Source organism: Hyaena hyaena, unplaced genomic scaffold (assembly GCF_003009895.1).
Source record: "Hyaena hyaena isolate Hyena2069 unplaced genomic scaffold, ASM300989v1 scaffold_561, whole genome shotgun sequence".
Lineage (NCBI taxonomy): Eukaryota > Metazoa > Chordata > Mammalia > Carnivora > Hyaenidae > Hyaena > Hyaena hyaena.
In genome coordinates this window covers 1231656-1258851 of record NW_024081193.1, presented here as the reverse complement: position 1 = coordinate 1258851, position 27196 = coordinate 1231656, and the positions used below count along the sequence as shown (strand labels likewise).

General features: G+C 39.1%; 1 protein-coding gene across 2 annotated transcripts in view; it reads left to right on the top strand.

Annotated features, from left to right (window-relative positions):
• Positions 1-3032: 3032 nt before the first annotated feature.
• Positions 3033-27196, top strand: part of NKAIN2 (sodium/potassium transporting ATPase interacting 2) — a 981342-nt gene continuing 957178 nt past the window's right edge. For both annotated transcript variants that reach the window (XM_039256203.1, XM_039256204.1), the window contains exon 1: positions 3033-3193. In XM_039256203.1, the coding sequence (XP_039112134.1) occupies positions 3140-3193 (54 nt within the window). In that variant the 5' untranslated portion in view covers positions 3033-3139. The remainder of the gene's footprint in view (positions 3194-27196) is intronic.

Here is a 27196-nt window from a genome sequence, read left to right as displayed (position 1 = left end):
TTTCTCTAGACCTTACTTTCTGTATGTTTAAATTGAGCTTCACACTAACTTACTGGTCCTTTGTGAGTGATGAATGAGATGGTGCAAGTGTAGCACGTAAAATAGGTGCACACAATCAATGCTCAACACTATTCATGTTACCTGGTTCAGTCTTCTGATAATAATGTGCCCATGATGCCAGATCAGGAATAAAAGCCCTTGAAGATTGTCCTGTGTTGGGTTTCTCAAGAGACAGAGCTGACACAAGGATTTGAGTGATTTATTTTGGAGGTGATCCCAAGAAGCACTGGTAGAGGAGAAGGGAATAAGGCAGGAAGGGAAGAAAGCTAGTTCAAGGTGCATGAATGAACCAATATGCTCAAATATGGCCATTATGGGGTTAATCCTGGTGGGGAAGTTAATGATGTAGACTAGATTATGTCTCAGTGTTTCCCATCTCTGGGTTGAGAAGTTGGAGTATTGATCCACCAACTCCCATAGATTATTGGGCAAGAGTTAGTTTTTCCCACAGCTGTAACTTCACTCTGGAGCCAAGCACCTGCTGTGGCTGGAAAGAGTCTGTAGACACTCCCAAATGCTTGCAGAAGGAAGGTGGGCATGTATTGAAAGGTAAGTATCCAGGGACTATAGACAGTGCTCTGAGAGTCAGCAACTGATAGCATTATGCTTTTCTTTAACCTATATAGTCCAAAGGCGACTCAGGCCGTTGGCGGTTTGGTTGCAAGGAAACCATTGCCGGATTATTGCTCCATCCACATGCATTGTCGCTATTATGAATTTAAAAAGGTAATAAATACAATGCTGTTCACAATATGGCAGGAGTTTCCTCAATATTCAACATCCATGTAACAACCTTCTTTTTGTCAGTAAAACATACATGCATCCCCAGCAGCCAGGACAGCTAACATGGGTATAAAGATGGAATAGCAACAACTAAAAGAAACATTTGTACTAGATACCTCCGGCTTCAGTTTTACCAGGGGTTGTGGTGCAGCTATTACCCACCAGTCCGCCGCAGCGTGTAAGAGAGTATACTGGGTTCTCTTAATTCTGTTAAACATTGAAAGACACTTTTCAGAGAAAAGCCCATTTACAAATGGAGTGGTTCAAAGCAGGCATTTTCATTACAGTAATAAAATATCTACATTCTCCAAATTTAACAAATCAAATCCCTTTATGGCTCTCTACGACTGACAAGTCACTTCTGAAAATTCAGTACCAGGCTTCTGGAGACCAGGGTCTCTATTCGACTTCTTTATATTTAGTCATTCTGATATGCCATAATATTTATTCAAAGGAAGCAATCATTTGGGATCCTTATTTGTGGTTCCCAGCATAACGTTATCCTCACAAACGCCATTTCATCAGAAGGGCCAAATCCCATTTTCTATGGAAAGCTCTTTGCCTGATCTGGTTTTCATCTGTCTTTCTTTATTCTACGGGGTGTAGGGCATGCTTGCTCTTTGGTTTCCTATTCTCTTTTCTCATCAGTCTCAGCTCTTCATTCCAATGACTCAGTTCCCTAGTGGATCTTGACACTACATTTTCACCTCCAGGAAAAGTCAGTAATACCTTCACAAGCTGCCTTGCCAGGGGGTTAAAAAGGAAACTTGACTCTTGGATCCTGAGTACCCAAGCCCTGGGAGCCGCCACCTGGGCCAACTTGCTTCGCTCTTCAGATTTCCACCCGCAGGTGGCAGCAGCGGGCTCCGAAGCAGGTCTCTGCAGGTTTCGGGAGCCTTTGCCCAGCTTCTGGCCGGCGCTCCAGAGCGGGGTCTGAAGCATCCACCTTCAGGAATCCACACCCAGCTGGGACGGTCCTTAAAGCTGTAGTAAGTGCTAAAATGGATTCTGATGCTTTAATTTCTTGAGTGCAAACAGTTTAAAGCAGCAACAGCAACTCATTGAATCCCTAATATCTCCGGTTCCCAAATTTCCCACCAACTCCAGCAGCAACCCGGTCCCTTTTCCCAAGCAGGGTCGGCTCCGTAACTCTCCACGCTCCGGCCCTTGCAGAACCTGCGGAGCCACGCGCCTGGCGGCTGGCTGTGCGTCTGCGGCTGCTGCACCCCTTCTCCCATCCTCGGCCTCGCGGGCTTTCCAACCGGTCAGGATGGCGCGACTGCACCCCTATTTCATCACCCCACCCCCACTTCCCTAACCCTCCTCTTCGCCCCTTCTCCCCAAACACACACAGACGCACACACGCGGCCCGCTCGCTCATAGTGATTCAGGCTCGGCTGCGGGAGCAAGACCCACGCAAGCCCAGAAAGCCACGGACATGCCGCCCGGACTCTTCGCCCCGCGGTCCCCGGCCCCGCCGCCGCCGCTCCTGCGCCGCTTCTTCCCGACTACACACCGCCGCCAACAGCCCTTCAAGCTGCAGCTCCGGCGCGGCTGCAAGAAGTTTACGTCTCGGGAAGGGGCAGCGGGGAGCAGTTGAAGGATTTGTTGTAGGAGGATTAGCACATTGGGGCGAGGGGAGGGGCCGCGCCGCAGCTGGACGCGGCGCGGACCCGGCAGCACTGCGCGCGGCAGCCGCCGCCGCCGCAGCCGCCGCCGCCGCCGCCGCCCGGGACCGCCGAGCCCGGACGCCCCCGCCCGGCCCCGCCCCCGCCCGCTTGGCCCCGCAGCGCCGGGCGCAGAGGAGCCGCGGGCGGCGCAGGGAGGCGGGCAGCGCCCCGCGCGCGCTTCTGCCACCCCCGAAGCCGGCGCGCGGAGAGCGCAGGGCGAGCGCGCGTCGGGCGGCGGCCGCGCTGGGGGGCGTGGGGCGAGCCGGCGCGAGGAGCGGCGGGGGCGAAACTTCGCGGCCAGATGCCTGACGGCGCGGCGGCGCTGCGAGGCTGCCGCTGCTGCCCCTGCGGGCCCCGGGCGCGTCTCCGCGGGCGGCGCTGCCCGCGGCGCGGCGTGTGCACCGAGCGAGTGAAGGTATGTTTGGCGGGCGCGGCTGGGGCTGCCGCCGCCGCCGCGCCAGCAGGTCCTAATGCCTGTCACTTCCCAGGACGCTGGCAGCAGCAGCCCGGAGCCCCCGAGCCCTCGGCAGGTTTGCCTGTCCTTCCCCGCGATCTGATTGGATAAAGTGGGGGCTCGACGGTGGCCGACGTGGGACAGTCTGGCTGTGGCAGGGGTCTCGGAAACCATGGGTTATTGCAGTGGCAGGTGCACGCTTATCTTTATCTGTGGCATGCAACTGGTAAGTGACACTTGGGTCCTCTTATTCTGTAATGTGCCTTTGAGATACTGGGCTGGGGAGTGCGGTAAAGGGTCTGCCATTGATTAGAATGGAAGGAAAGATAAAAGAGAAAAGGTGACAGATATATTGCCTATATTTAAAAGGATTTCAGGGAGAGGCACTGTGGGGTACAGGAGAGATGAGCCTTTCCACCCCCACCTATTTCTGTCCCTCTGAAGACAGTTTGGCAGGTGCGGGTTAAACTTGTCTTTAATTTCTTTAAGCAAAGCAAGCTATATCTCTTGTTCCTTTATGCTTTGCATTCCTGTTACTGTAACAACGTGGTTGTCACATATAATTTACTATACAGGTGTTAAAACAGAGAGATATGGAATTTCTGACTTTTCTTCCCTATACTCATTTTTTTGCAGTATCTTTGTTTTTTTACTGACGTGTGTTATTTTTCAAGGAATTACATTGTCTTATAATGCTCTAACAGACCACTATATAGGGCAGACGGTATCCGTACACCAGTCTGATCTAGAAGCCACATTGAGTTTTAAAAGTATGTAGATTGAAGAGAAATACTTGGATGAACTCAGTAGCACCACTGTCATAAACTAAACCAGAAGCCTTTAAATCGTAATTATTAAAAACAATTCTAAGGAAAAAAATTCAACCTTACATTATGTATGTAATTGCTCCTGAAATAGAGATGTCTGATCCTCTAGGATGGAGGATTATATATATGTTTTGAGGAATGTTGTGTGTTTGCAAAGAGGCAAGAAGCCAGTAATGGAAAACATCAAGTCTATGAATTTAAATTCTCTAAGGGCAATCGAAGGAGGGGCTAAGGATAGTTTGGAGGTGAAAAATATGCCACTGTAAGTGGTTAATTTGAGGTGGGAGTACTTGCTCACTTCTGCTATCAAATAGCTTTCCTTGGAAAGTATAAATTAATCTGAATAACCACCCACATTTCCAACAATTGTCTCACAAAGGCTGAAAGGACTACAAGATTGAAGGAGATTTCTGAGAGCCCAATCGGTAAAGTGTTCAAAAGACCAAGGATTTGCTATTGAAACTGATAGAAGAATTCCTTAAGTGGTCTTCATTGTTTATCAGTTGTCTTGAAGCCCAAGAGTGTTTGTTTTTGTTGTTGTTGTTTTGTTTACTATTTAGCTGAAGGAGTGCTTTTTGTTGCATATTGTCTTGCTGTGTTTTCCTTCCCAGGAAAGTTATCTCATGATACATATTTTGGTTTTGAATTTCTTAGGGACTTGGTTGTAAGAAAAAGAAGGTGGAACTATAAATATAATTTTAGAAACCAGTTTATTTCTCTTTGCTACATGTTAATGTAGGTTTTGCTACATGTTAATTTAAGTTTTGCAATGAAGGATTTTTACTCTTAATGATAAAGCTAATCAGAACAATGAGAGAGTTTACTTTGTTAAACCACTGGTTAGGCCAACTATGCCAAACTGTATAAATATTTTCAAAACATTCCTGTGTTCACGTATGATTCAGTAAAGAACACATTTGCTGATTCACTGTGTAAAAGCATAAAATTGTGAAAATGAGTGGGTAGGTAAGAGTATTCTTATGCAGTTTAAAAAATTTTAAATGTGATTTAACTTTTAATTGTTTAGCTTAGTGGGGCTTTATTATGGCAGTTGTAGGCATTAGATCTATGTGGCATGTTGTGTGATGAATACAAACTTCTCAAGAACTTGACAATTTTAGAAACATGTAAATACACAAATGAGAAACCTAATGTACAAAGTAGCATGATAAGTCTAAAGGTGTGTGTGTGTGTGTGTTCATGTGCGTGCAAATATACAAGGTATATTGGAGAAGTGCTACAGCACTTATGAAACAAATTCTAAATCAAAGCTAACTTTTCTAACAAAACAGAGGCAGTTTTAACATAGGAATGCTCAGCCTAAGAATGTATACATTTGAATCTTAAGGATGCTCTGTAAGAATCATGTGATTTTTCCCATTTAGACTTTATGTACCACCAGGCTAATATTATTAGCAGCCACGTTAATGCAGATGCAGAACAGAAAACAAAGGACAAAGAACATTCATTGCTTTGATAAGGTAAAATGATCACATTTAAAGGACCTCAGAGATTCTGGTAGTTGTTGCTTCTTAGAAATATAATATTTAATTTTAAATAAAATAATTCCTTCGCAAATTAAAATTGCAAAGCACACACACTATAGGTGGGTATATGTGTTTTCCATTGCTCTTGATAGACCTTTAAAAAAACTTTTTGTATGTTTGAATTGTTATGAGTAGAAGCGGTTTTATATGTAGCCAAGTTTCCAGAGTAAGTTATGACTCATGTACCATTGATTGACCCAAAAGTTCACTTAGTTTTGTTTACTTCCAGAGTGTTTAGTGTGCATTCTGGTGACATTTGGACATGTTTTTTGGTAGTTATAAGATAAATCTTAGATGCATTTAAATTAAAGCCAAAAATAATCTAGGACAGAAACTTTATTAAATTTCCTTGTTAAATAAATTTAAGTTTCTGGAAACATTTACTTCCAATTCTGTAAGTATGGTGTCTCTATTTTAATTAGACATAAAGGAATATTTATGTCTTTGTCAACTTGCACCTGACCTTTGTAGAGGATGAGGTAGCTTGTAGGTGTGGTGAGGTGGGAGCCTCATGCATCAGGTTATCAGAGCAGACCCAGTTTTTGATCTTTTAATAAGTGAGGGACAGAGATAAATTCTCCAGAGAAATTTCTCTTTCAGGATTCTATATCTTTGCTTTTAATTATAGTAAATGTGCATTTAGTTTAATATTTGGCAGACTACAAGCGTGGATGAACATACATTTTTTTAAAAGTCAGGAAATCAGTTTATAAGGCAAGTATTTAGAATTTCACACCACAGAGATTCAGTACAAAACTTTGAATCTTCTGAAAAAATGTCTGCTTCTGTGTATCATAAATTAAAATCTTTGAGATGTATGGTAATTCCAACTTCAGATTTTAGGGTGATTCCTATGAAAAAGTGGGAGGAGGTGATCTCTGGAGACCGATTCAAAAAGTTTAAGCTCTTAATCTCAAGAAGGTAATTTTCTTTTTCTTTCTTTCTTTCTTTTTTTTTTTTTATCATTTCTGTCCTTAATGCTCAGAAATGGAAGATTTCAGATAGTAACAAAACTCATCACTGCATTTGCTGTGTTGGATATAGTGGCACAGGACACGAGCAGTCTAACTTCTTATTTACAACTCAGCAGCTGGTGAAAGAGTTTCAGCATTTTTTTTCCTTCTTGTTCTTGAGTGTTTGGCTGAATCAAAGAGTACTTTATCTAAATGTTGCAAAAATTACTCAGATAAGTGTTACTGAAAGTCACTTAGTTATAATATTGAAGAACATAACTTATTTTAGTTTGAAAAGACAGCTTTGTTTTCAGGGAAGAAAATTAAAAATTGTCCACATTTTTGTACATCAGATTCCTCTGTGGCACAAAGTGTATGTGCCATAAACTATTAAAAGTACAGGTTTATGTTTAGCCGATTAACACTTGAAGGTGCCATTCTTGCCATGTGCTTTATGAAATATTGCTAACTTGGAGCAGGTGCACCTAAGAATTGTGTTAGTATACGTGCTTGCAGCTGTGTGAAGAAGCACATTTGAAACTTAATTAAGAATGATCTTTACTTTCTACCGAACAGTTACTTTCTACTGCACAGTTACTAAGCATTTTTAGAAGTACACATTTATTAGAAAAGAAAGCCATGAGTGCATTGATGGACCAAATAAAAACAATCTTATTATAATTATGAAATATTTTGGTGGTGTCAATTGTGACTTTGTGCTGTGTTCATGGTTACATGAACCTTCATTACTTGAAAAAATAAAACATGATGTGAAGTGACTTGAAAAATGCAGGTAGAATATTAGGATTTACCTCGGATACTTTTGACAAGTTTGGAAGTTCTTCAAAAATATATAACTTTATCCGCCACAAACCCTCTACTGAAATAATTTAAAATTTTAGATTTATGAATCTATATATGTCATTGCTAATAAAATCTTGTGGACATTAACCAATCTAACTCACGGAGAAGACTAATGATTTCCATATAATGCTTATGATGTAAAAATATGCTAAGAGTTTGCTAAGTTGTAAAATGACTTTGTTCTTTCCATATGTTTTCTACTTTTGCATCCCAACATTGTCTTGTGTGTATGTGTGTGTATTTTTTTAGATCTATTCTTTCATTGTGATTCAGTACTACTCTGCTCTAATGTTTACCAAGAAAGATACAGACACTCCTTCCAGTGCCCAGCTCTCTTTCTTGGTTCATAAACCTTTTTCTCATTCCTTTTTCTCTCAAGAGCCAGTCTGTAAAGAGCTGTTCCCCTGCTTTTTCAAATAAAGGCTTGGATGGGCCGCATCCCCTGTACCCGGTGCCAGAGTTCTTCCTGGCATGGGACCCATAAGTGGGCAGTGGCCCAGAAGTGTGTGTGAATAGGCATCGCTACCTCTTTCCCCTGATCCTGCTTTATTTTGGGGTCAGATTCTCTACTTGCCCAATCAAGAATTTTGGAATGGCAGCCAGAGACTCCTTGAAATAGGAGGTCTTTATTTCTGGTTCTGTTTCCTTTTTGTGCATGTGTGTGCTTGACGAAAATAAAATCTGAGACAGAAATACATTTTAACCCTTCTAGATTTATACCGGGAATATAAATATTAAAATTATGGCCTCAGTTGCATTCAGTATTTGTATATATTCTACTAATAGCCAAAATTTCAAAGTATATGCTTCAGTTGTGTCATTTGGTAGAATTTCAAGCAGCTGAGTGTAATTTTTCCAAAAATAGTTTTTGAAATTAATATTGCTAATAATGGAAAAGTTTTCTGTTTCTGTGACTTATAACACTTAAATGTCAGAAATCATATGCATATGCAAGAAGTATTTCTATTCTATTTTTTCATCTATATAACGAACTCTTCCAATTTTGCCCCCCTCTTCCTTCCAAAGAACTGGATTATTATTTATTTTCAATATAATGAAATACATAGTTGATCAAGATACAGTATATCTAAGCTTCCTTTTTTTTCTCTGTAACTGCAATAGAAACAAATCTTACATTAACAGTTAGATAATTTCTACATACAGAATGAAAATAAAAGTATATGAAACTTTTGCTCCTACCAATTCCAAGAAATTGGAGATATTTAAAAATTATGAAGAAATAAGATAAAATTATATTGTTTTCTTTCTCTGGGCTAAGGTAAAATGTAATTTATAAGCTGGATTTGTCTTTTTTGACAATTTCAGGTATATTTAGATTGGAAGGTTCTTAACTATTTAAAGGAATTACTTGCTTCATCTTCCTGAAAGTAGTGTTTTTCTTTTTTTTGCTAAACAGGCACTGGGTCTAACAAATAGAAACATTGGAAGTTGTAGACTTTTTTTTCAACCTGGAATGGGAATAAAGTGACTTCTCATGTTAATAATTTTTACCTTTTAAATTAATTATGGATCACATGCTAACTTTTTTGATTACATTCTAACTTTGTAGAAATTCTTTTTGAAAAGTTACAATAAACTGACTTTTCTGTGTGCTTTGAAAAAAATTCTGTGCTTTCATAATTTATTATGCTTTAAAAAATCTATCTTTGTAGGGGCGCCTGGGTGGCTTAGTCGGTTAAGCGTCCGACTTTCGCTTAGGTCATGATCTCGCGGTTCGCGGGTTCGAGCCCCGCGTCGGGCTCTGTGCTGACTGCCAGCTCAGAGCCTGGAGCTTGTTTCAGAGTCTGTGTCTCCCTCTCTCTCTGACCCTCCCCTGCTCACCCTGTCTCTCTCTTTCTCCTAGAAATAAATAAAACATTAAAAAAAAATCTATCTTTGTAAAATACTTAAACACTAATGAAAACTGTTAGTATTTATTTGAAGCTTGTTCTGGGCTAAATTCTAAACATGTTTTTTTTTTTTCCCACTGATTCCTTTTCAATAATTCTACAACGTAGGCAATAGATACTAATCTCCTCACTTTACAGCGGGGGGGAAATGGTGATTCTGAAAGTTTTAAGTGACTTTCTTAAGTCACTCTCTTACTGACTCAGACCCAGGTCTGTCCCGCCTTAAGCCAGACTGAGCTCTTGCCATACCGAATCCCTGCCACGAAACATAAAACGATACATCTATCATAGCGTTCATTTCTTTTACTAACAAAGGCAGCATCTACTTACTAATTCCTGGCTGAGCCAGTGATCAACACAAGACTAAGCAGGCTCAGGGAGGGCTCTTGGTCCAGGCCTGACCGGCCCAGGTAGACTTGGGGTTTCACAACTAGGACTTGCTGGTATGTGGACTAGAGAATCAAAGGAGGCACCATCCCCTCCACAGTCAGCTTTCCTTGCTGTTTGCACTAGATTTCAAGTGTGCTCAAACAATACATACTTGTAGTTCTGCCCTAAAAAACGGAGTCCTCATAATGCGGTTGTGTTTCTGTCATTTTTCAAGGTGTGTGTGTGGGAGTTACAGCTACTGTGTATTTCAGGCCAATTATTGAGAAATAAGCACATAGTATGAGTTTGGACACTTGGATATGTATGTTTAAAAAAGATTCTATGGGAAATTCCTGTTCCTTTTGAAACCAATTTCTGATGAATTTCTTAATGCAGAGTAATGTTATTTACCTGTTGTTGTTGTTGTTTTTTAAACATGTCCCATATCCTAAATCCATCCAGACTACTGATTGGTGAGCATATTAATTAAAATTGATTGTGGGAAATGACTTCGAGTAATAGGTTGTTTGAAATATGCATTGAGTATTCCAGAGCCCTACTCCATCTTGATGGTGCATCAGAATCACCTGCAGAGCTTTTTCCACAGAAATCAATGGGCCCCACCCCAGGGTTCAGTAGGTCTTTGGGAGGTCCTAGACCCGGAACTTACATTTTTAAGGAGCTCTCCAGGTGACACTGATGCTGGTGGTGAGGGACCAAACTTGGAGAACTACTGGCATAAAACATCGGTCTTCCCTTAGGGTGTTAAATGAATCCATGAACCTGCTTTTGAAAATTTTCAACCCAACTAGATAATTAGCTCATTCTTCCTTGGCCTGTTACTTACGTGAACAAAAACTTCTTTAGGACCAAGTGTGTCTATTTCTGACTTATAGCTTAGTCCTATTCAGAAGTTTAAACAAGGGAAATAAATGGAAGGTCTTTTCACAGCATTTTTGTCTTTGCAGTGAATAGGGATCTTGAAGAATCTGAAAGTGATTCAGTGCCTCTCGCCTATACACTGTATGCCTGTCACACTGGAGCAGAATTGGTTCCTTCAATGGCTTCTCTCTGCTAGCCTAGCCCCTCAGTCTGAATTTCTGGAATAGCTTCTGACCGTTGCCATGCACAGCCCTGGGGGAGAGAAGGAGAAAGGGAGAGGAAGAGATATGCTGGGAAAGCACTGGACTAAATGAGAGGGCAGATTTTTCTACACCTAGTCTAGCCTTCTGTACTGAACAATCATATAATTGTCATTTCCTCACTTGAACAATGGCTCCTCATTCCTGCTTAAGGAGCACCTGAGGAGAAAAAAATGCTCAAAGTTTACATGTGAAAGAGCTTCACACCTGTGAAAAGAGCTTCCTAAATTTCAGATATCTAGAAAATCTTTGTAATTATTAGTAGTTTAATCTTCCAGAACTGTTCCCCCAGTGGCAGTAGGAGTAGTTATAGGCTGTTTATATATCATTTGGCCAGTGGCCTTCGTTTTAACAACTAATTTCTTGTAGAAACATTTTTTTCTTCATTTTGAGGGAAAATGTAAATAAGGATTATAACACTAGGTGCAGATTATTTGAAATAGATAAATGGGTATGCTTATGTGTTTGATATACCTACTTGAAGTGGTCATTAAGAATTAAATTTAAACTTACAAACCAGTCAGCACAGTCCTTCTTCAGGCTGGCGTTTCTAAAACTGTTCCATGGGCACGAGTTCTGCCAAATGCTCCAGTGCCCATCATCTCTGAGGTTAAGTGAGTTGTGGAATCTGCAGGCTTTATCCTCTCTCTTACCCCCAAGGGTCACAGCACGTCTTCCAAGCTCCTACAAGTCCTATATGATAGAAACTTCTGCTTAATTCCATTTTACTCCTCAAATGCTTATAAAGTGCTTGCAGTGAACCAGGGACCTCTTGTCCTGATATCCCCTATTAATCTTCCATGGAACTAGCATTTTCAGAAACACTTTTCAGTGAAATATTACTCTAGGCTAATGATGCACCCTAGAAGTTAATGATATTAAATTAATACCTAAACAATATTCAAAGGCTAAAACTTCAGTACAGAAACTCTTAACCTACTTAACAAGTATTTAACAAAATAGTAATACATAGAGATGTTTAAGAATATCCAACACTGTTATCATATCACATAATTAAAATAAATGAAGGGGACCTTGTTTTCATACACTTGGCTATTATTTTTCCTGTATTTACTTGAGTTTCTTGAAATTTTGTTTCAGCCACTAAAATCACAAATCTTACTTTGAAATTGAGTCAGGTCTGACTGCTAATGTTACAAAGAAGGCAATATGTTGCAGTGGGTTTCCAAGGGTATTTGGAACTTTCGAACACCCCAGGGGAGGGCATCTGCTAAAGCACTTTGTTAGGAAAGTTGCAGGTGAGGAACAGTGCCTGCATCCTACTTCTGAACCCGTGCTGGCTTTTCCAGCATGGGACCCTAAATGCCTGTCTTTGCAGGGCTGGTAGTAAGGAGTTCTCATACTGACTTTTGTTTTCTAATCAATGCACACACTCTAAAACAGTAACACATTTAAAAGCGCCAACAATGTTGTGTTCTTTGAAAACAAATGGGTCTTAGATTGGAATAGAGGAATCAAATCTCTTCTGTTAACAGAAGTCTTTGTATGCATCTGTATGATGCTAATGACACAACAGAATAAGGAGGTGTTTCAAATCTTTTAACTGACAGCCATGTGTCAAATGATAGATGGGTCAATATTACATCTGAAATGTTCAGTATTAGGGAATTCATATGAGCCTACTCTATATGGGCTTCTAGCTATAGGAGATACACAAGGCAGATCTCCTAGAGAAATATTTTATTATTTTTAAAAAGGTTTTACTTATTTTTGAGAGAACACAAGTGTGGGAGGGGCAGAGGATCTGAAGTGGGCTCTGCGCTGACAGCGGTGAGTTTGATGTGGGACTTGAACTCACGAACTGTGAGATCATGACCTGAGCCAAAGTCAGACACTCAACTGACAGGCACCCAGGTGCCCCTACAGTATTATTATTCTTTTTTTTTTTTTATAAAGTTTTGCTTTTCTGGCTTGGTATTAAAAGTTTTTTCCTTTCTTTGAAAAGACAGGGTTGGGGAGGAGGGGAACGTTCAGGAGAGATGGCTGGGTCCTGAATGTCTAACAGTTAGAAGGCAAGTAATATTACTCGATGTATACATTTTTAAAGGATAGTCCTGTGAAGTCTGTGAAGATGAGTGCAAATTCATTAATGAGTTTTCTCATGAATGTATCTCTGGTTTCATCTACAACATTCTTGAGAAGTTACGTAGGCTCTTAGATATAGAGCACTCCTCTCCCACTTAACTGCTTTGTAGACTGTCTTTGAATAGACTTGTTTTTTTCCAAAAAAAAAAAAAAAAAAACTGTCCTAAGAAATCAGACTATGGCATAAGTTCAGTTTACATTTAGTATGTGAAAATCTTATAATAACAGTGTTTAGTGACCTTTAATTGTATGCCTCTCTTTAGTTCTTAAGGGAAACCTATTGGTTTCCACTTTCTTTTTCACAAGAATGAGATAGAGATGATTGTTATGTTATTGCAGTTACTTTGACTCTAGGATTGAGTACTGTAGCAGCCTAAAATATTAGCTTTTCCCTCAAATAGACAAATAAACCCCAAAGAATTTTTTTGATATTTCTTTAGCAACTTGATGCAGATTTTACCCGCAAAATAGTTCTGTTGCACGTAGGCCCATTTTTAAATGTAATCTTTCATTATGTGGATAAGAATGTTACATATTGAACTCTAATAGGAATACATGGATGAGTGTTAGTAAAATTACTGAGGCAGAGGCAATGATATCACTTTATAGGCAGGATGTCAACTTTTTGGTTGAATAGTAATTCTGTGACATAAAAGTGTCTTCTGTTACAAAACACACCTCCCTGAAAGCCTCTCTCATGTGGTTTGAATGCAGCAGTAGATGGGCCCATTAATGCCAGAGGCTGAAAGAAGCTATGTCTAGAACCCTGCCATGGGGTGTTGGTAGAGGAAGTCCCAGTAAAATTCTAGGTACCAACCTAGAGTTGATTCCTAGCCTGCAATACTGTGCCCCAGTTATGATTATTTTAAAATGAATGAATGAATTAATGAACAGTGGGAGGAAATGAAGTAATCACTAAATCAAGCTTCATCAAGGACATTATGAAATGTCTACACATGAGTAGCGTAATGACATGTGCTGAGTAAATTAAGTGGATATTTCTGTTCTTTTGGCAGTTAGTATATGGACTAGCTAAAAGGAGTGTCGAACTGTGTTTCTATCATGGATTGATCTAATATTTAGTGGTTGTAGTAATTGAAGATTAGTTTAAATTGCAACCCGATCCTTATTATTTATTTATTTATGAAGCTATACTACTTGCTTAATGTGATAGTATTTAAAAATATTTTACTGTTCACTGTTCATTGTGTCCTGTAAGACTGTATTTCAGCTTACTATAAATAAGATCAGTGTTGGTAAAAAATAAATGTTGATGTAAACAGGGCCATGTTTTTAAAAAATATGAATTCATATATTTCAGATTCATATTATTTATTTACTGCAATAGATATAACATTATTTATATATTCCAAAGATTCTCTTAGATCAGAATGTAAATAATGAAGTGAATTCTGTCTTTATATTTGACATCTCCACAGCAGTACTTTTTAACTTTTTTCTTTGTGCATGATAGGCTCTTTTGAGAATCTATTAAAAGTTACGAGCTTTCTCACTAGAAAGATAACCCATACAAGTTGAGGGGATTCACAAATTTCTCAACCTGATACATGAAATATAGGTGAAAACTTCTGGTAAAGTTTTCCTTTCCTTTTTTTTTTTTTAGTCTACCATTTTATCAAGATAAACTACTTATTGACAAATTTAAATCAGTTACTTTGTGTTTTGTAAAACATTTTAGGAGATTTTGTATAGATGTTCAAAATACATTATTTGTAATCTAGTGTAGAGATAATGTATACCCATATGTAAGTGCATATGCGTGTGTGTAATACGAGGTAGAAGAAACAGAGTCGAACTGGACATTGGAAACAAACTAGGCCTTTGTCTAGGAGATTAAATGTTATGTGTAGTTACCTGCAGTATAATATGGAAAGATAAGAACTGTAAAGCAAGTAAGAATGAAGTACTACAGAGATTTGGGGCAAGTGATCAGTTATGTCTATATAGGTTGTTCATGCAAGGTTTGAAGGGCTGGCATATGATAGGTAAAATTTCTATAATTAGACACTGGGGAAAAGAGAATCCCAGGAGGAAGAAATGATAAGGGGTATCTGACTGGCTCAGTCACTAGAGTGACTCTTGATCTTAGAGTTATGATTTCAAGCCCCATATTGGGCATAGAGCTTACTGAGAAAAGAAAAGAAATGATAGAAAGGTGAGAATAAAAGTCTATGCATGCGACAATGAAGAGTCAGATTTGTTGGTAAGTAGGGGAGAATTGGGAGGTGAAAACAGGGAATGAAATGGGCAAAGGTGCAGTTTGTGGATGGACATGAACACCTTTGGAGGGAGTTTAAACTTTATGGGGTAGGGTATGCAGTTGTACAGATGTAAATTCTCCAGATGAATGGCACAATTCCCCATAGCAGGATAAGAAGCAACATGACATGAGAGTGAAGGCCTGAGGTTTGGAGCAAGCTCTGTAGGGAATGTGAGGGCAAAGCAGCAATAAATGAAATGATGGCTAAATTGCATCAAAGGCCTTAGTGAAACTGAGTGGCATGCATTTGTAGGGGAAGTAATTACTTTTTCCATCATTCCCCAACTTTCTAAGACTTGGAATGGAAAAGCAGAAAATGGATGTTTCCTTGTTCTTAGATTGAACAAAACAGAGGGTTTAGGAGGGCTGTCAGGGTCCTCAAAATAAAATGTAGGACTGGATGACCATGAGTAGGATGTCAGAATGGAAGAGGTGGTTAGATTACTTTAATGCCATTGCAGACATTTGAGAATAGCAGGTGGGTTCAGCAGAAAGGAGCTAATAGAAAAGGTGGTTGTGTCGGTTAGTAGTTGTGGTGAGACAATATGTATAGGGGGTTAGGTTTTGGACAGGAGCATTCCCGGGAGATTCAGAGACCCTTGATAGGCTGTTGAATTGGGTGGAAGTTTCAGTTGTGAGAAGGATGACAGGCCAGGAGGCCCAGCTGGTAGAAGAATCCTCACTGTATATTTTGGTTTTATTAAAGATGATCAGAAATAAGGGAAGAAGAGGAACACAGCCAGAAAGAAGAAGAGTATTATAGGGATTGTAGGTAATTGTGAAACTTTGGGGAGAGTTTGGTTTGAGCTGGCAATTGGAGCTGGAAAGGAAGGATGGTTAGTGGGAGTCAGGAGGAAGACCTGGGAGGAGTGGAAATGTTTAATGAGTATGTTGAGGGGAGTGCTGGGAAGGGAAAGGTAGGTTTCAGGTTTCCCAGCTTCAACAATGTTGGCATTCTGTACCGGATCATTCTTTCTTGCGTGGTGCCATTCTGTGCATCATGTGATGTTTAGCAGCATCGCTGGTCTCTAGATGCCAGCAACATACTCAGGGTTGTGATAACCAAAAATGCCTTTAGACATTGCCAAATTACAAAATAGCCCTCTTGCTGAGATGCACTGAGCTAAAGCAAAGCCCTAGAAAGAGCACTTACCAGTAACAGCAGGTTTTCTTCATACTAAATTTGGAGTTGTCTGGATAACAGTGGAGGCGATCATGAGGGAAGAGTAGCTTTGAGCCTGGCCATTGTGCACATGTGAGAGTCAAGACCTATGTATGTACTCTGGCCCTGGGTGACAATCTTTGGGAGCTCTATAAAAAGTCAACACCAGCTTTCCTTCTCCCAGTCCCTTAATCTATGGAAATAAAGTCTTTAGGGAAGCAGTCTAGTCATGTAGACATTTCAAAAACTTTCCAGATGATTTTTATTGTGTTTTGAGGCAGGTAGTAAATGAGGTGAGCAGGCCGATGGGTTAGCAGCTATGGAGGTATGGGGAAAAGCAGGAGGAAAGGAAAAGGAGATTGGGAGGTAGGTTGAGATGTATGTTAGGGACAGAGAGACATGCATTAGGAATTGGGAAGGTAGATTGAGACATACATTTAGCATTGGTGGGAATATCTACTGGAGGGGCACTGCTGAATCTCGATTCATTTGAAAGCTCCTTTTTATGGTGAATTATGTGCTCAGATAAGTCTTTGCATTCTTGGCTGTTTTGCTCCTTTTAGATTGTACCAGGTGGATGTTATCTAAAACCTGGTGAATGTTATGATCTTTCCTTTGCTACCAGTAAAGACTGTCCATGAATATTTGACACTTTTATTTTGTCCTCTCTTGACTCTGATAGCCTGCTAAAATGTTCACATACTATATGTGTCTTCACAAAATGGCTTAATTAAGAAAGATTTCATATAAAGAATACATATTAATTATGAAATAGACATGTAATTGTTTATATGAGGAGCAAGATATGAAGTGAAGTTTCAAGTCAGAGTATGAGTTTTTAATTTAATAAAAGATTTGTATAAGAGTTCATGTGATTGTAAGTTAAAAAGTAAACCTTTTGTAAGGCTCTAAAGAAATTTGGAATCTTCTTACTCTTATGGAAATGCAAAGACACACACACAGACACACAGACAGACACACACACACACACACACACAGACACACACACTATAACCACTGCATTTCACAAACTTGAATTAAAAAATACTTAAGCTATTAATATTCCTTAGGTGATTTGCCCAAACTCAAGAATATTCAACAGCATTTTAATATTTGATATCCTGATTCACCAGAAGGCCCAGTTATTGCTAAAGAACTATGGTAAGATAGCAGAGATTAATCTTTTAAATTATCCTATCTTACACTATATAATTTCTCTTGGCCCAACTTGATTTCTTTTGGTAACTCAGTCTTTTGGTGGACTCTGATTTGTATGCCTAGGGCTAGGGGAGTAAATTACATGACTTCTTGAAGGTCCTTTTAGCTTTAAGATTTTATGATTAAATCTTACATTTAAAAATTCTTTTTCTGGGAGATCCAGGCTAGAAAGTACTTTTCCATCTTCACATTTGTGTAGAGATAAATTAATATATCATCTCATGCAGGTTTCTTAATATAGTACAAGGCAAAATAGCAGTAATAGAGGAAAGGAAAAAAAAACTAACATGAATGCCTAATAAACGTATCACCAGATGCATATGATACGTATAGTTATGTGGAATCTTCTAAACATGTACTTAGATCTTCTGAAAGGTTAGCTGTGTGGAAGGGATGTGTGTGTGTGTGTGTGTGTGTGTGTGTGTGTGTGTGTAGTGGATACAGTGGGTATACATTGGGAGCAAGGGGGAGAATAAAAATGATGCTCTTCAGAAGAAATGACTTAGTCAGATGTTGTGGATATATGTAAGAAAAGGGAAGTGAGTTTTCTTAGAATACACCCTGCTCTTCTTAGCACATTGTTATTCTGGATGTGGTTTTCAGCAGGTCTTGTTAACTGGATATCCTCAGTGCTTAGGGTGAAGAGCAGGAACCCACATGAAGCATCGATGCAGAATGAAATAGAGACAGAATGGAGGAGACCACCGTATTCGGATGGAACCAGTGGAAGTTTAGGTAGGCCAGATTGCAATTATCCCCACTGGAATTCAGCCAGGACACACATTAGTGCATGCTACTTCCTGTCTAGCCTAATTAAAAGATTGTTGAGAACTAACAAAGTTGGCTGACTTGCAAAAGTCAGTGTTTGCTAAAATTTGTAAGCTATAAGTGCTTAACAGTATAACCTAATTTTTGTGCTGGGGTCATCTTATTAATTAAGTTTTCCAATCATCTAATTAGAAAATAGTCTGAACTGAGTCTGGAGGATTCCAGCTTTACTTGCTAATTTAAAGAAAAGTGGAAACAAAGAAGAGCACTCGATTAAAGCAATGCCCTGGAAAGCTAGGTTCTGGACATGCCTTCAGAGATACTCCATGCCAGCGGGGTAGTTATTTAGGGTGTACTTCCAGTAGAGACATTAAAGGGACACCAGTGAGTTAGCTTTTAAATGGAGAAATCTGGGCCAGCCCCCAAATTAACTCTTGGACTAGAATATGAGTACACACTGGAAAGCTGGAAGGCATGACCAGCATTCCTGATTTAAATGAAACCGTTTGCTCATTGATGTTATGCCTTATTTTTTCAGCTCAAATAGTTCTTAGTCAAAATAGCAGAAAGAGAAGGAATAGTCTGATAATATTTTAGAGGGTCACGTGGCACTTAACTACATCTTTTCTCAGGGGGAAAAACGTGGATAAAAGATTTTGTGTGTTTTCTCAGGGTCATGTAGCTGAGATGCCACATTTCAGTCCTGAATAGTCTGGGGTTTATTTCTCATCACTGTCTTTATATGCCTCCCATGGTGACAGCAGTTCTGTATCCAAAATTGAAAAAAAAAAAAAAGAGAGACTTCAAAACATTTTATTAAACAGCTATTATGGGCGACCTACTGGACTAAGCAGAAGGTGTTTAAAGAAGGACAAAAAAGAGTGGCCAGTGTAAAAAATATGTGGGTCAGTGGATATCTGGCAGTTGAGTAATAGGTCGCAGTTTCTCATTTTCCCCAAGTAGCTGAAATCAACACAGTATTTCTCTGCAGGCACTAGTAAATGAAGTATTGTACAAAGATTTTTTTTTTTAATAAAGAGCTTATCTCTTCGCAGTGAAACAAAGAGGGTAAGAAGGGAACTTTTAATTTTTATGGAAATTTAAAAAATAAGCTGCCTGTATTCTAAGTTGTCTTGATCACATGTTTGTAGAACATTTCCCGTTTCCGTGGTGTGGGATGTGGATATTCCCTCTGTCTTTCCATGTTGACCATCCAGATGCTTTATGGCTGAGTGAATCATGCCAGCATTGAGGTAGCCGTGCCAAACCAGAATCTCTCCATGAGAGCCTCATGTAGAGCATGAGTGTGGATCACAGGTTGACCAGAGGTATATTTATTTATGCATCTTGTTGCTGGATTGAATTAAAAAAATGATACTTTCTTTTAAATTAATCGTGATATTATTGCTGACCCTTTGTTATTAGGCAATATCGCCTCAACAGTTTTTATTTTATTTTATTATTTTTTTAATCTTTACTCACATTTTATTTTTTTCCTTTTTTAAACATTTTTTAATAGTTTATTGTCAAGTTGGTTTCCATATGACACCTAGTGCTCATCCCCACAAGTGCCCTCCTTCATGCCCATCACCCCCCACCCCCTCACCCCCATCAGCCCTCAGTTTGTTCTCAGCATTCAAATGTCTCTCATGGTTTCCCTCCCTCCCTCTCCCCCACTATGTTTCCCCTTCTTCTCCCCCATGGTCCTCCATTAAGTTCCTCCTAATCCACCTATACGTGCAAACATATGGTATCTGTCCTTCTCTGCCTGACTTATTTCGCTCGGCATAACACCCTCAAGTTCCATCCATGTTGCTACACATGGCCAGATTTCATTCTTTCTCGTTGCCATGTAGTATTCCATTGTATATAAACCACACCTTCTTGATCCATTTGTCAGCTGATGGACACTTAGGCCCTTTCCATGTTTTGGCTATTGTTGAGAGTGCTGCTATGAACACTGGGGTACACATGCCCTTATACATCAGCATTCCTGTATCCCTTGGGTAAATTCCTAGCAGTGCTATTGCTGGGTCATAGGGGAGTTCTATTGTTAATTTTTTGAGGAATCTCCACACTCAACAGTTTTTATGTTAAAGCCTGTAGGAAGATGTTACCTAACTTAATATTTAAAAGTTAAAATATACCTAATCCTCTCTAAGAGACTTTAAAGTAATACATGTTAAATTAAAAATGCTCCTTTAGATTTCACTCAGGATGTATTTAGAATGAATATATCACAAACCATTGAGGGAAAAACATTCTAGCTGTTTCACAATTATTTGGCCTCAGAAAGAAAGCAGCTAAAAAAAAAAAAAAAAAAAACCAGCTGATGGTTTACACCAACAACACTGCTCAGGATTCATTTGAGCCGTTGCTACTGGGTTGTTAATGAGTATTATTACATGCCAATCATGTATCACTGGGTTTTTATATACATTGACAATTTACAAGAAAATAAAGAATACTGACCTGAAAGGGTAGAAGAGAGGCACTTTTGAAGCCAATATCATTATCACCTGTAGATGGATAGATAGATAGATACAGATAGGTGGATATATATAGTTATTTCTTTTCATTGAGAAATTGAAATAACACTTTAATGAAACACGGGTCCTTTATATTGTCCTCGCTGTTTTAGATCAGGCACCTTATTTTTAGTTTAGAAGATGAGAGCAGCTGGTTCAGGCCAGGTGCTGATAGTACTAATGTTGATATGAGATGCTGCTCGTAGGGTGCAAAGGGAATCATTGTCCCCTGATTTGATCATGCTGGCTCTAAAATTTATTTTTTGATCTGGCATTTGACTTTGCATTATACTCAGAGAGTTGGAAATCACAAAGCTGTGCAGCTGCAGAGTATATATAGATATAGACCCTGTAACATTACCTCACACACCCAGCACTCACTATTAGCAATCTTTGTAAATGAAGATTCTGTTGTGGAACAAAAGCCAGTCATTTTTCTCTATACCGTGAGAGAGGCTTATAGTTTGAGTCCACCATGGGTGTGTGGAAGGCAATGGAAGAAGAGCTGGGGCTAGGGTGGGGCTGTGAGAGAATCAAGTTAAAAAACAGTATCGATTTCTTATAAGGTCTCTTTTACCCTTGAACATGTATATGGATAAAGTGATTTTAGAATCAGATTAAGGGGCACCTGGGTGGCTCAGAGGGTTAAGCATCCAACTTTGGCTTAGGTCAAGATCTCGCTGTCCGTGAGTTGGAGCCTCGTGTCAGGCTCTGTGCTGACAGCTCAGAGCCCGGAGTCTGCTTCTGATTCTGTGTCTCCCTCTCTCTCTCTCTGCCGCTGCCCTGCTCTTTCAAAAATAAAAACAAACATTAAATAATAAAAAAAGAATGTGTTTAAGATTATAGATTAAAAGTAAAGGAACTGAATACGAGGGAAGACAGAACTCAATTATTATGTGGAGTTAATTGAATTTTAATACTTTTTCTTTTCTGTCTTTTTTATATTAATGATCTTTTTTTAGAGTGAAAATATATGAATGATATAATCACTTAAGATAAATGGACTTTAAAAACCTTATATGGAATTAAAAAATACTGCATGGAAATTATTAATTTGCACCATTATCACATTTAATGAGATAATTTACCATATCCAGGCAAGTGATTTACACAAATATTATAATTCTTTGCAGTGGGATAGCTATGGAAAAAATTTCTCCCAGTATTTTGACAACTCATTTTTATGCCTCTATTATCTCCTGATCTCTTATTTCTAGCTTTGGGCATTTCTGAAGGCCTAATTCTCTCTTTGCTGTTCTTCTTTAACTTTTGCCATTGGAATTATACATTTTGGAGTTGAAAAATCAGTTGGTCAATAAATATTGATTGAATATATACAATGGAACTTATACACAGCTTGGTGTTATAGAGTATGTAGGAGAGGAAGAAAGTCTTCCTATGTGCTCCAGGGTCCCTGGCTAGGTCTGGAAATTAAACTGACAAAGACAGATTAATAGGAGAAAAGCATACAAATTAATTTAATATACGTTTTACATGACGCAGGAGTCTCATAAGGAAATGAAGCCCCAGAGGTAGAGTTAGACCTGAGCATGTTTATGCTAGGTTTGAACAGTTATGTAAAAATATGATAGGTTGAGTATGAGGTAAATGTAATCACATGGGTATCCTGGGGAAGCCTCATGTGAGGGTTTTCTGACCTGTTTCAGGGGAGAAGGGTAAGGGGAAAGGTCATAGTGACCCTGCTTCTGCTGTTTTCTCAAATTCTTTCAGAGCAAAATATTCAGTATGCCAACGTGCCATCTTTGGGGTAGCATGTCCTGAACCCCATTAAATATAAGGAAAGAAGATAATGTTATGGAACTTTCTATCTGGTTAGCAAGACTAGAATGAGTAGACTATCTTAGGGAAGAGTCATTTGTGTGGTTAAGTCTGGTTAAGTGTTGAGACATGGGTAAGATTTAGATGGTTTAACATCAGAGTTAAAAAAAAAAAAAAAAAGGGAAGCCATGACATGACTCTCCCATTTAGATGGCAGTGTTTGAGTGGATGTTGTGGGGGTTAGGGATGGACAATTAGAGTTGGTTAAGATTGTGCATTATAATATAAATTTTGAGAGCTTAGCCACTGGAATCAAATAGTCAAATGCTGACTCTATAGTTTTTGTCACCTTACGCAAATAACTTCTCTGTGCCTTACTTTCTTAATCTGTAGAACAAGGGTGATAATTGAATTCACAGAGCTGTTGGAAGAGTTAAAATAATTAATGTATGTAAAATGCTTAGAATAGTCACTGACAACCTATTAAACACTCAATAAATGCAACTTTTGTCATTATGAAGAATTTTGAAATCTGACAAAGGATTGTGAATTTTATGGGATTAGTGACATACAACCAGGATAGTTTCTTTATTATGTAGTGACATGTTCAGAGCAACACTTAGGGAAAAATAGGTAGAAAATATGGGACCAGGTCAGATGAGGGAAGGCTCGAGTCAGTAAGGCTCTTATAATAGGAAATGTCTGGATTTAAGATGATGAGAGCCTAGGATAATAGCTACAATGAAAATGTGGCTAACAAGCAGCAAAACCTGTTTTCTTTACAAAATATGTTTTGACATAACAGTACCTCTGTTGATATAGCAGTATCTCCTTCAGATAAGAAGAAACGGAAACTTGGTGCTGGCTTCCATCATGTGAAAAGAGTGAAGACAGAGGGTAGAAAGCTGCTATCTGAGGATCTTTAGAAAAGTAGTTGCTGAGAAGCTTGAGAGGGTAGTAGGTCAAAATTCCCGGGTTAGGGGGAGCCATTGTTGTGAGGTAATCAGGTTAGGAGAGGAAATTAGTAAAATATGAATGAATAGGAGCTTGTGAATTTTTTTTTTTTTTTTTTTTTCATTTGGAGTGACAGAAGTAGAGTGATGGAAAGGTCTATGAGGCAGTTTCCAGAATTTATTTAGAGGTCAACTCTGACCCGAGTCTCTTCTGACTAGTGGTGACTAGTGGGCAGCAAGAAGAGGACTGGAGACTGTGTTTTCAGAAAAGCACCTCCTGATGGGACTGGAAGAGGAGAAGGAATTGCTGAAAAAAAAGAAAAGTTGTTGAAGTTACAGGGGATGACACATGGGAGCAGGAGCACCCAGAAGGGAAAGACTGGAGAGAAAGTGTAGCAGGAAGACGGGGCAAACATTTGGATTTAAAACTCAGAATATTTTGGGGCACCTGGGTGGCTCAGTTGGTTAAGTATGATTTTGGCTCAAGTCATGACCTCACAGTTCATGGGTTCAGTCCCCACATTGGGCTCTGTGCTGACAGCTCGGAGCCTGGAGCCTGCTTCAGAGGATTTGGTGTCTCTCTCTCTCTCTGCTCACACTCTGTTTCTCTCTTTCTCTTTCTCTCTCAAAAATAAGTAAACTTAAAAAAAATAAAACTCAGGGAATTTTTGATAAAGTGGTTTCATTAGAATAGGGAAAATCAACATGGGATTTAGTAAGAAACAAGTAGTGAGGAAAAGAAGCCAAAACATCTAGGATATTTTCAAGGAGTTAAAAAATGCTGACCTGGGAGGTAGTATCCTTGGGGTTTAGTTCTGGATTTGCCATTAGCTGCATGACCTTTGACGGTTTCTCTGTTACTAATAGAATTTTCTGCACAAAACTGTAAGTACTTATTTTTACATTTAGGAAGCACTTTTGACCTTTTCGATATTTGTAATCCTTATAGTAATACAATGCAGAGTTAGGACCTTGAAAAGGCCCCCAGAGGGTCCTGAGCATCCAGGCAGATCAGTGCTGTAAGTGGGGCTCAAAGGATCCCACACAGACCAGATTTGGACTCTCACCCCTGACAAAATCCAAAGGCAGAGAGACAAGTAGAGATGAAACGGGTGAGGAATTTATTTCAGTGAGGCCAACACTGAGAAGAGAGCAGACTGATGTCTCCAAGACTGTGTGCAAAGCGCAGAAAGTTATTTCCAGGTTTATATAAGGAAAACATGCTACAAAAGTCAGTAGGTGTGTGAAGGTGGCAGTAATGGTCAGGCCAGTATTCTCTTGAGGTTAATTATGCAGGGGTCCTGCTTGGTAGGCATCAGGACAGTCCCTATTACTTGAGGGATTAGTTTTAGTTCCCATCACAGATGCTTTGCCTGCTGGGTCTTCTGGCTGAGTTAAGTTAGTCTGGAAAGAACTTAATTAAAAAGTATAGACTGAGGTCAAAATGGAGGTAAAGTCCTCTTTCAGTGTCATTAAAGCCCATGTATCCTACAAATAAGTGTGAACCACAGGCCTTACCTGGGACTGTCTGTTTTTAGACTGAAACTACCATGCATGCACATGCTTATCTGATAACTGTAAACCACAGCCAACCATTCGAAGGGCCAGGTAGGAAAAGAACTGTTGCAGGTACAGTGATGGCCATAAAAATTATATGAGATGGCAGAATTCTAAAGGGGCAAAAGATAAGTCTAACAAATGCAAGAATTAAAAAGTGTAGCAGTCTGAGAACATTTTGGAGGAAGGGTACAAACAGCTTGTATTCACCCGACTTGCTTTTGAAGGGCATTACTATAGGAACTTGAAGTAGCTAACAGTTTAAAAGTTGCTGTCCCATAACTAGGTAGCAAGTGACTGGGTTTGGGTTTCAGGCCCAAATCTCTTGATTTAGAGTCAGGACAGCAGCCTGGCTGCCTTTCTTCTTTTCTGTCAGAGTGAAAAGTTGGGTTTAGTGTGCTGTTTCAGAAATCAAGGAAGTACATGATGTCCTTTTTAAAAGATTTCCAATCATTAAGGCAAAACAAAATTGATTTTTAAAGAGATGGTCATATATTATCTGGGAAATAGCAGTTATATTCAAAAAGTGTTTCCAGCCTAGAATAGGTTATTGTTACTAGTTAATTGATAAGCTTTATCTAAAATTCTGTTTTTGAAGTGGACCATCATATTGACACCTATTTTAACACAAAAATAGGTACCAGTGTAGTATCCTGATCCTGAAAGAATGCTAAATCTCCCAGTCCCAAGTCTGTCAGCTGTTGTATACCATTCATTGTTGACAATGGATCCCTCTCTCTCTCTCTCTCTTTTTTTTTTCTTTTTCCTCACATACCATTTAAAAGATCATCAGTTTATTCTGGATGGGTTAAAATGGATATACTCAACTGCTCTAAAGCAAAATCTAAAGTTGAATTTGTTTTGAAACACACTGACTTTGTTGTATAATTCAGTAACTTTGGTCTTGGCAAAACACCTTATTTTGCCATCTATTAAAATCTCCCACTGTGTGTGTTTAACAATTTTCTTTGCTTTAAAAACAATGATAAAAACCCTCTGCAACATTAGGAATGATACGTGTTTTCAAACAGCAGCCCATCTCATTTCAAGAGATGGAATAAGTATCATTAAAATGGTAACTCAAATCAGTCAAAGCACTTTTCTGGAAGATTTAGATTAAAAGTGATTAAGAACCACTGTGGTTTGCTGATAGACACTATTTTGTATTACATTAATTTCCACATTTAAAAATAGATGACTGCTTTTAATGCTTTAAGAGAACGTTCAGTATCCCTTGAAATGCATGGATTTAGTGGAGGTGATCCCATTATATGGTGTCTTTGGCCTGAAAAGAAGGAGAACACTGCGGAGAGAAACATTCCAGCAAGGCCATGCTCAGTGTCAACAGATCCACAACAGAACAGTGCAAGGAAAGGAGAGATTTGTCAGCTTTTGCCTCTACATTGGCCAGGAGAAATTTGAAGGATAAAAATGTAACTAGTTGAGAATCCCCTGAATGTTGTTTTGAATAGAACTGGTTAGATGCGTGGTGTTGAAGAGTGTTAATAATCTTGGCAAGAGATCAGGCAAGTTGAACAAATGGATTTCCTGTCCCAGATGTCTACTTTGCTCCAGAACAACTCTGCGATAACTTTGCAGCTTTTACTCATATGCTTAATTTAGGCCTTTTCTGGAACATTTCTTGCTCATGGCTGTACCAGTTTATAAACAAAACAAAACAAATAAAATTAAAATACTTAATAGATTTTACTGTAAGTGAAGTTAGTGTCAGCCAGTCAGAATCACCAGGTTGCCCAGTAGATTAGATAACTGTGTTATTGCTTTTTGCACATCAGATGTTTCCAGTGAATCTGATTTAGAAGGATGTGGAATATGTGAAATTAATAACTGTGTGTAGCTTTTAACAAAAGTATTTGATTTGAGAATGTTTTAATGAGATGGTGTTATGATGAACATAGTAGAAACTGGAACTCTTTAAAAATGCTCTTTAAGGCCTTTCATATTTTGTGAGAAGATGAGGATAAAGGAACAGGAGAGAAAGGCATTGTTTATCTATTAAAACATTTTGAGCTATAGAAGTAGGCTTTCAAAACATCATAAGATAGCAGTCTTAATTGTAAATTGCAGAGGTGTATTGGAATTGTTACTAGAAGTATGTGGGTTTTTTTTTTAAGTTTAGATTACTAACCATTTTAAAGGTTTCATTGTATTTTAAAATATTGATTGGTGGCACACAGGGACCAAATTAGTTCCATATGTATTACCTTTAAACTTTGGGAGAAATTTCTGATACTAAGACACTGG